This window comes from Plasmodium reichenowi, chromosome 14 (genome assembly GCF_001601855.1).
Source record: "Plasmodium reichenowi strain SY57 chromosome 14, whole genome shotgun sequence".
NCBI lineage: Eukaryota > Apicomplexa > Aconoidasida > Haemosporida > Plasmodiidae > Plasmodium > Plasmodium reichenowi.
The window spans coordinates 320,108-331,511 of record NC_033659.1 but is presented as its reverse complement, the minus strand read 5'-3'; the positions used below and the strand labels follow the sequence as shown (position 1 = coordinate 331,511).

The window sequence follows — 11,404 nt, the reverse complement described above, 5'->3', positions numbered from 1 at the left end:
TTTATATTATAATAGCCGTATCGTAAAAATATTATATATATATATATATATATATATATATATATGTGTGTGTTAAAATAAAATTTTTATATATCAATATGTTTATGTTTTTGTGATTTTTTATTTTATTTTATTTTAATTTTTTTTTTTTTTTTCATGGTATTATAATTTAAAAGAAAAAGAAGAAAGCATACGTACATATATTTGTATACATATTTGTATATATATATATATATATATTATATTATTCCGTTGAAATGTTTTTTAGACTACATAAATATATGTGGTTATGAATGAAAGATTAATGAAGGGAAAGAAGGATATATATATATTTTTTTTGAACAAAAGATACTATAATCCTCCCAGTAAAAGAAAATGGAGCAAACAAAACGATAAATATAAAACAAGAAGACCTTTAGCAGAAGATAGTAATGTACATAAAATAAATATAAAAGGAGAATATTGGAAACAGAAACATGTAAATAAACAATTTGTAGTAGAACATGGGAATCAAGATATGATAAATGAAAGAACTAGTTTAAATTTTTTTGGATATCCAAATATATCTTTATATAATAAGTTAGGTGGTAGTTTATATATTGAACAAATGGATCAAGTAACATTATGTATAATGATTCATAAATGTATTAAAGAAAATATAAGTGATAGTTTTATATGGAAGAAATTATTGAAGAGATGTACTGATATATGTCATAAAATGGATGGAAATATATTAAGTTATATATTTAAATATACATCTAAAACTGAATATTACAATCATTATTTTTATCTTACTATGCTTGGTAATATATCAAGTAATTTATATTCATTTAATATAAAAAATTGTTCAAATATTTTATTTGGTATGAATAATAATAATAATTATTATAATGAAGAAATATTTAATAAAATTATTGAACATGCCTCATTATTAATATTAAATCGAAATGATATAGATATAAATAATATATTGTCTATAATAAGTTCTTTTACTTGTTTTAATAATGAAAATAAGGATCATATTATACAGAATAAAAATAATATAAGTATATCAAAAAATGTAAATAATTCTTATTTATTATTTGATTGTATTTCTAAAACATTTTATAGATATGATTTAGATTTGAGTGAATATGATAATGTGTGTTCTTCATTATTGGTATATTGTTTATTGGACCGAATAAATTTATTTTTCCAAGAAAGAAGTCGAACGGTTGTAAATATGTTAATGTCTCATTTAAATAATAATATAGAAAAATTAAATATAAAGCATATATCTATATTCTCTTATGCTACTACTATTTTTAATAAAAATTTGTTTACAGATAATTTGAATAATTATATTTTACCAAGAATTGAAAAAGATTGTTATTTATTGGATAATAATTATTTGAGTATTTTGTTTTATTCACTAAAAGATTATATATGGGAAACAAAAGAAAGAAATACAAGGATATATAATATAATATATAATAATTTGTTGAATAATATACATTTGGCATCTTTAGATTCTATATGTTTAATAACGTATTCATTTTTAAAATGTGGAAAAAAGAAAGCAGTTGGATATAAGGAAAAGGATAGCAAACAAAAAGGGAACCACAGGAAAGATGAAATTAATAAAAACAGTGATATGTTTAATAATTATACTGATGATAATGTTAGTAATAAGAAGAATGTATTTGATTGTGATTTTATAAAATATGATAATAATTTTACTAAACAAAATATAAATTTAATGAACATGGATAAAGGAAAAAAAGAAAATAATAATATAATAGTAAGAACGAAAAATAAAGAGAAAAACAATTCCGAATCTCTTACATTAAGTTATTCATTTAATTTATTTAATGATTTTTTATATGGTAAGATCAAATATAACATAAAACATTTTAACATGTTTCAATTGTTATTAATTATGAAAGGGTTATATGAATCGAGAATGTGGATAAATAATAAAATGGAAGAATTAAAATTGATTATATTGAAAGAAATACAAGAAAATGTGTATAATGTACCTATCCACTTATTATCTTATTTTATAAAAATGCTTACAACACAATATGTTATAAATAATAAAGAATTAATCATTTGTTTAAAAAATGTAAGTATAATATATTTACATATTTATAAAAAATTATATTTAGTAGATAGTGATTATACACTAAATGACAAAACATGCATAATACAAGAATATTATAAGAATATAGGAAATTCAGATATAAAGAAAAAGGAAAAAGATGATTTATCCTTTATATATAATGAGAAAAAAAAAGAAATAAATTCTTTATCAGATAAATATAGAATAAATATGAATTTATTTAAAAAACAATTTAAATATTTAAATGAAAATTTCGATATAAAAAAAGAAGAAATTGAAAAAGTTTTTTCTTTTTCTCAAAATTATTTTTTTAATTATTATTTAAAAGAAAAAGAGCTAGCCAACTTTTTTTATTTTTGCACAATAATGGAAAAAGAAAATGCAATTATATATTTTAATCAAATTAAGACAATAGTAAAAGAGAGAATAATAAATGATGAATTAAAATTTAGTCCAAGGAGTATATTATATATTTTTAAATCATTAGATTATATGAATATGATAGATGTTGGAAATAAATTTTTTAATTTATTATTAAAGCAATTATTTGATAAAATCTTTTCAGTTGATATATCTTTATGTTACGAATTTCTTTTGATATTCTACAAGAATAAAATATCTAACTATTATTTTTTAAAAAAGGCAAAGCATAAACTTGATATGAATAGGTATTAAAACAAATGAAAAAAAAAAAAATAAATAATAATATATATTATATATATATATATGTATATATGTATGTAATTTATGCATATATATTTATATATTATACATGATAATTTTTATAAGTACATAAAAACATCGAATATAAAATATATAAACGAAAAAAAAAAAAAAAAAAATTAAAATAAAAAATAAAAAAATAAATAATAATATATATATGTATATATGTATGTATATATGTATATATGTATGTATATATGTATATATGTATGTATATATGTATATATGTATGTATATATGTATATATGTATATATGTAGGTATATATGTATATATGTATGTATATATGTATATATGTATATATGTATATATGTATATATGTATGTATATATGTATGTATTTATGCATATATATTAATATATTATACATGATAATTTTTATAAGTACATAAAAACATCGAATATAAAATATATAAACGAAAAAAAAAAAAAAAAAAAAAATTAAATATTAAAAGATAAAAAAAAAAAAAATAATAAATTCAAATTAAAGACATATAGAAATATATGTATTATCTATATTTATATGATCATATATGTACTAATTTATTTTTCATTTTAGGTATGAATTAAGTAATGATATTGTGGAAGACATGAAAAAGATTCTTGTTCAATTAAACAAGATGCTTTCATAAAAAAAAAAAAAAATACATATTATATGTAGATAAATATATTACATATATATATATATTTATTTATTTGTAATATTATTTATTTTGTTTTACTTTAATTAATTCATTAATTAATTAATTTATTTATTTATTTATTTATTTATTTATATTTTTAACCTGTTAAATATTATTTTTCATCAAAACCTTTGTATAGTACACGTATACTATTTTGATCAACTTCATATTTGACTTTTTCATTGACAAAAATTTTATTTTTTTTATTTTTTTTGTGTAATTTATGTTTTCTCTTTGGATTTTTGAGTTTAAGTTTTTTTTTTTCTTTTGTAGTGCTCCTCAATGGCTCTTGTTCATATGAGTTATCACTATTTCTCATATGCCTTATATGCTGTAAGTTATCAACATGTTGTAATACAATGTCGTCATTATGATTTTCGTAATAATTTTCTTGTTCATCTGCTTTCGTTACATCTTCTTCATAGTCGGTATAACTTGATAAATAATCACTATTTTCTGTTAAATCTTCATGTGTTAAATATTCTGTATCATATATATCATTTGTATCATGGTTATATTGTTCTTGGTGTGTATTATATTTTTCTTGGTGTGTATTATATTGTTCTTGTTGTGTATTATAATGTTCTTGTTGTGTATTATAATGTTCTTGTTGTGTATTATAATGTTCTTGTTGTTCGTTCGGAGTGTTTTGATCTTGATTAATATGATCATTCTGTATTACTTGTTCAACTTTGAAGGAGTCATTTTCTTGATCATCATTTTCATATTTGAAAATATTAAAAACTATAACACTAGCATTTTTTAATTTATTCGTTTTCGCTTTATGTGATTCTTTTAGGAAATATTTGAAGAAATGCAAGAACCATAAGCTATGTCCAAAAATAATAAAAATATTTTTTTCATGATTGAATATATAATCTAATGTATCTAGAAAACTATTTCTTGTGAAATTTTTATTAAATTTAATATTTTTTCTAAATAATTTTTCTACATCTTTATGAAGAAATTTTTCAATATCTGTTGTAACATATTTATTATAATATTTCATTAAAGGTACACAATCAGGGTTTCTACTAATTTCTTGTAATGAATTAAGAACATAAATATCTTCATTATATTTATTTATTCTATTATAAAATGATATGAAACAGCTAGATATGGTTCTTCTTAGATCAGAACATAAAAGAACACTATCATATTTATTATTATTAAGAATATCTATATGATCTTTTAAATTTAGGTTAATAATTTCTTCATGATTATATTCATCATTACGATAATTATAATTTCTCTTATTTGAATAATTATTATCATTATCATAAGTTATATAATTTTTAACATTTTGTAGAATGTTTTCTTGTTCTTCTTGTATATTATGATTATCATTTGAATTATCATGTGAATAATCATTATTATTAATGGTAAGAATATCCTTATTTTCTTGTTTTTTATTATAAGTTGAAAGAGAATTTTTATTTTTCTTTAATTTTTTTTTTGATAATTTATATAAATCAATACTATTATTATTATTAATAACATATTCATCTTTATTATTTATGGTATTATCATTTGTTTTAGTTTTATCATTTATATATTCTATATGATTAAATGTTTCATCACAGAATTCATCGTTGAAATCGGTTCGACCTTCTAGTAAAAAATTGGATAATTCGATTGATTGTATAATACCTGTATTACTTAAAGGAGAATCAATAAGTGCTGATTTTTTACTAAATAGAAAAACAAGTTCGTATAGAATAACCATAAACATTTTTAAAAATTGTTTAGTAGACATTTCTTTATTAAATACACTATTCCATACAGATTCACTATGTCTAATAAAATAAATTGTTTTCACCTTTACATTTTTCTTATTCGTTAAATGGTTTCTATTATTTTTTAAAATATTATTATAATTTAAATAATCATTATTTATAAAAGTATTATTATAAATTTTAATTTCATTAATATTTGTATTATTATTATTATTATTTCCGATTATTTCATTATCATTATTATTGGTATAATTCATTTTATTCTTTTTCTTATTTTTCTTCTCATCTTTCGTGTCTTTTTCCTTTTCCTTATTATCATTCAAGTTATTGTTTAAATAATAATAATTATTATTATTATTATCCACTTTTTTTATATCATGATCTTCTTCATTTTTTAAATAACCTATATAATTCTTTTTGTTATATGTTAAATATCTTTTTAAAACATGAAGTAATATGCTCATTTTAATTCCTAAATTTATAAAGGATTCAAAAATTATTTGCTTTAAAATAAGTATATGTAAAAAAAATTTAAATAATTTCTTCTTATCGTTATTTTCTTCTTGTCTACTTTTTCGTTTTTTCGAATTTAACACATGTACATATTCATAAACAACATTAGTTAAAAATAAGCAAAAAAAAAAACATATGGTCAGTAGTGTACAATAATTCATTATTATAAAAAAAAAAAAAAATATATATATATATAGAGAGAGAGAGGGAGAGAAAAAAAAATATATAAACGTAGATATATATATATATAGAATACAACCACACTATATTTAATTATGATATGTGTTTTTTTATATTAGGTTAAAATTAAGCATATATATATATATATAATAATATTCCTTTTAACGTTTATTTTTATACTTTAATAGTACAATAATTTACAAGACAAAATATATAATATTTATAATATATACATTAAGAAAAAATCATACCATATAAAATATATTAATAAATTTATATATATATATATATATATATATATATATATATATATATTTGACAATCATTTAAAAGTTCAAAAAAAAGGAAAAAATAAAGAAAAAAAAATGGATTTATTTTTTATTAATAATAGAGAATTACTATTTTTACAGGAATCATACCAAAACAAAAATATATTTATAATAAAATATTTATATTTTTTTATATGATTAAATTATTATAATATATATATATATATCAATGTTTTAAAAATTATGATTTTGGATTTTAAAATATTATAAAAAAACTCTAAAAAAAAAATTATATTTTTCCTTTTTTTTTTTTTTTTTTTTTTTTAATATATATAAAAAAAATATAAAAATATTATTATATTATTATATTTTTTTATAAATTCATTTATTTTATTTTATTTTATTTTATTTTATCGAATGGCTGCTTAAATTTTATTCATATTAAAAAAAAATTAGTATTTAAAACAAAAAGAAAAAAAAAAAAAAAAAGAAAAGAAAAGAAAAGAAAAGAAAAAGTACAAAAAGGAGAAAGATAATATTATGATATTTATATTATAACAATATATTTATATTTTTATTAAATATATTAATAAATATAATATAAATAAATAAATGATATATATATATAATATATATTTAATTTAATTTACAATAGTGTTTATACATATTTGTTAATAATATTAATAATATATATTTATTAAATATTTTTATAATAATATTATTATTATTTTGCTTTATTATTTTTTTATATTGCATATAATAACTTATATATACCAAATATTTTTTTAGAATTCAAAAAAAAAAAAAATTTAATACTATTTATATATTTTTTTTTTATTTATTCACAATTGTATTTAATAGAAACAAAATTATTTTTTGTTTAATTTTAATAGTTCTTTCATAGTATTTAAGTAATAATATATATAATTATATATATATATATATAAAAATACATACTTTAAAAAGTATTATTTTATAAATGTTTTTTTTTTAAAAAAACACCTGGATAATTTAATATATTAAAAAAAAAAAAAAATTCAATGTTTTATTATATTTTTATATTTTATGGTTAGATGTTCTTTAAAAAATATATATATATGTATAAACCATTTTGGTTAGAAAAATGATTAATATATTAATGTTAAACAAATTAATAAAATTTATATTATTTTAAATTAATTTTTTTTTTTTTTTTTGAAACAACATATATGTATTATATATATATATATATAATTTATATTTTATTGATTTGTGGTTCTTTTTAAATTTTTTTTTTTTTTTTCATCTTTATTTCGTATGTTCTCTTATGTACTGATTATTCTGAGGAATATGTATTTTTAATTTATTTTTTAGAAACTTTTTGTATGGTTGTAATTCTTTTATTCACAATATTATATGCAGATATTTTTATGTTTTGTATTATAGTTTTTATATAGAGAATTATTTAATTTTCCTTTATGGTTCGTTTGTATAATTCTTTTTATTATTGAATAAATTTTTATTTTTTCTACGTCTTCGTTTTTTTTGATTTTGAATAATACATGTTAAAGGTTTACAGTGATCATCTTTGTTTATCTGATGACATACATTGTCATATGCTGTATGAATATAAGATATTGGTTGTTTTATCTTATATTTTATCATATTGTTTATAGGTTTTTTGTCCGCTATCATATTTTTTTTGTGATTTATTTTGTGATTTATTTTGTGATTTATTTTGTCATTTTTTTTGTGATTTATTTTGTCATTATTTTTGTCATTATTTTTGCCATTATTTTTCTTATTGCCCTCATTATCATTCACCTTTTTATCTACACAATTATACATATTACCATATTTATTCGATTTAATTTTTTTAATTTTTTTGTTTTGCTTCTTTTTAATATGTTTATTTATTTTAAATATATTAAAATTATATTTTCCCTTTTTATTGGAACTACTAATATTTCTTTTAGTTGTTTTATTTTTATGTACAAATTTATATCTCCATTTTTGTAGGGCATTTTTATACTTATTAGTTATTTTGATTACTTCTCTTTCGTATTTAATATTATTACTGTTATTATATGAACATAGAATATCATCTATTTTATATGTACACTTAATATTTTTTTCGACGTCATTATTACATGTATCCCCACGGTCAATAAATTTTTCGTATTTCTTTTGATCTTTGTCGTTTAATATTTGATTCTTCAATTTTAATACTTTAGATTGAATGGATTTGTTTTTTAAATGCATCACTTCGTTGTTTTCAACAACTTCTTCAAATGTATGATCTTCATAAATGCATGTTTGATCCTTTGTATTGGTTACATTTTTTGTGTTTTTTGTGTTTTTTATGTTTTTTATGTTATTTATGTTATTTATTTTTTTTATGTTATTTATTTTTTTTATTTTTTTTGTGTTTAAATTATAAGAACAATCACCCCCTTTTTCATGATTAATATTATGATTTGAATGAAGATGACATTTTTGTTCTTTCTTCATATACTCCTTATTATGATAATTATTTTTACAAGAACTATGATCAAAATATCGAAAACTTTTATTATCGTTAATTTGCGGGCTATTCTTTTTTTCCCCACATGGTTGTTCTTTATTAAATGGGTTCGATATATTTCTCTTTATGGTTTTTATTTTTTTAAAATAGTGTGTTTTATTATTTGGATGTGTAAAATGTGAGGAGAATATATTATTACTTTTGTTCTTATATTCTATATATAAAGGAATAGACAGGGGAGATATATTTAAGATGTTTGCACGATTTTGATCTTTACTATTATTGTTGATTTTATTATTTATAAGATCAATTTGGTCGTTAATAATATTTATTTGTTTATATATATTATGAAATGATCGATGTTTTATTTGATGATTTTTTTTTTTTTTTTTTTTTTTTTGTTTTTGTATACCACAATTTTGAATATTATGTAATATATTTGATGGTCGCATAAAATATTTTTTTTGGCATGTAAATATATATGGATTTATATTATTTATTTGTTTCTTGTTCTCTTTTTGTTTGTACATATTATTTTTTTCAGAAGGTTTTATATTTTTGTAAATGGTTGCATACTTATTAGTATCATCATTTTTTAAATTATTATTTATAAATAGTTCTATGCTATCATTATTCTTATATATTTTATTTTGTTTTAAATTATTGAAAGTACTATTTATATGTTGAATATTATTATTAAGTATATTAATTTGATCACTTAAATTATTTGAAGAATTAAACTTGTTCATTCTAACTATGTTTGTGTGATACAATGAATGAAGAGGATGTTGTGTATTTTGGTTCTTTCCTATATATTGAATTATTTTCTGTGTGCATAATTTTTTGTTACACAAAAATGTATTATTATAATTATATTTGTTATTATATATATTAATCTTCTGTTCTACTGAATGATCATTTTTATTATTTGTAATACACTTTGTATTATGAATATTATTAATATATGGTATATTTTTTGTTTCTTTTTTGTTTTGTTGTAAACATACACTAGTATAATGAATTTTTGAACATATATCTTGTTTATCTATAGGAACTTTATGCATATTGCTCACAGACATATTATACATATCATCTTCTCGTTTTTCAAAACTATATCTATCCTTTATATGTATTTCATTATCTTCCTTATTATAATTTATATTTTTGAAAGAAAACATTTTGCTACTATACTTAGGATTCACATCTGAGGAAATGTTCTCAACATCTGGTGATTTATGAACATGGATATCTTTCATTTTGTCATGTCTATTACTTACATTAATATTTTTTCCTGTTAAATTAGAATTATTATTTGTGGATAAATTTTTAGAGTTCCTAAAAAAAAAAAAAACAAAAAAAAAAAAATAATAAAATAATAAAATAATAAAATATATATATATTAAAACGGATTTATGATGATTGGTATTTTTTTTCATACCTTTTCATTTTAGGGGGACAAAGTAACGATATATTCTGAATAAAATAAAATAAAATAAAAATAAATAAATAAATATATATATATATATATATTATAATACATATTAATATTATTGTTTATAAATTAATGTGTGATATATTATATATGTGTTAGAGAAACCAAAGAGACTTACATTATAAAGGTTAGGTGCATTTTGTCTGTGAATATTATCATTATAATCTTTCATTCTATATACAAATAAATAAATAAATAAATATATATATATATATATATATATATATATTTATATTTATATATAATTCCCAAGTTTATTTATTCTAATTATTAAATATATCTGTGTCTACATTTTGGTTATCTCTTTATATAAAATATATAGAAAATAAAAAAAAACGAATGAGTTAAAAAAAAAAAAAAAAAAATTCAAAAATTATTTTACTTATTATTTTTAAGCAGTTTTCCTGTTTTATTTCCTTATTTTCCTTTGATATAAATAAATAATTATTTTAAAAAAAATATAAAAGCAATATAAAAACATACAGGTTTTTATCTTCTTATATTTTGAAATAAAGAAAAAGAAAAGAAATTATTAACACGTAAAAGATCGAATTTTAAAAAGAATACACAAGTTTAAAAAATAAATATATGAAAAGTAATTAAATAGAAAAATTTATTTAACATATATATATATATATATATATATATATATATATATATATATTTTATATATAACCTTGAAAATGTAGAAGATTGTAAAAATATCTAACTATATATTTTTTTTTTTTTTTCTTTTTTTACATAAAACGAAATGAATACTTGTACATTATGTTGAATATTCAAATAAAATTTTATGGATATATTTTTTATATTCAAAAAATAAAATAATATAAAGTTATATAATATAAGGCACACAAATAAAAATATAAAAATAATAACTTACATTATTAAAAATTAATAGGAAAAAAGAGAAAAAAAAAAAAAAAAAAAAGATAATATATTTACTTTTTATTAACATGACAACATCCTCACAAAATAATATTTATAAAAATCAAATGTGGAATGAATGAGCAGGGCTTAAACATTTCTTTTTTTTTTTTTTTTTTTTTTTTTTTTTTTTTTTTTTTTTTTTTTTTTTTTTTTTTTTTTTAACGATATTAAATTAAATAAAAAAAAATTTTTTTATTTTTTTTTTTTAACTTTTTTAGGAGTTTTTTTTTTTTATTTTTTTTAATAAAAAAAAAAAAAAATTTTTTTTTATTTTAA

At 17.1% G+C, this 11,404-nt stretch overlaps 3 protein-coding genes across 3 annotated transcripts; 1 reads left to right on the top strand and 2 right to left on the bottom strand.

The window, feature by feature from the left end:
• Window positions 1–289: 289 nt before the first annotated feature.
• PRSY57_1409000 (hypothetical protein) lies at window positions 290–3,454 on the top strand (the record flags this gene model as incomplete). Its single annotated transcript, XM_012909707.2, has 2 exons — window positions 290–2,769; window positions 3,382–3,454. 2 exons carry the CDS (start codon window positions 290–292, stop codon window positions 3,452–3,454), a joined length of 2,553 nt encoding a protein of 850 aa, XP_012765161.2.
• Window positions 3,455–3,617: 163 nt separating this feature from the next.
• On the bottom strand, window positions 3,618–5,915 carry PRSY57_1408900 (hypothetical protein; the record flags this gene model as incomplete). The annotated part of the gene is made up of 1 exon (XM_012909706.2): window positions 3,618–5,915. The coding sequence occupies one exon, from the start codon at window positions 5,913–5,915 to the stop codon at window positions 3,618–3,620; it is 2,298 nt and encodes a 765-aa protein (XP_012765160.2).
• Window positions 5,916–7,658: 1,743 nt separating this feature from the next.
• On the bottom strand, window positions 7,659–10,370 carry PRSY57_1408800 (hypothetical protein; the record flags this gene model as incomplete). Its single annotated transcript, XM_012909705.2, has 3 exons — window positions 7,659–10,041; window positions 10,145–10,179; window positions 10,317–10,370. The coding sequence occupies 3 exons, from the start codon at window positions 10,368–10,370 to the stop codon at window positions 7,659–7,661; spliced, it is 2,472 nt and encodes an 823-aa protein (XP_012765159.2).
• Window positions 10,371–11,404: the final 1,034 nt, after the last annotated feature.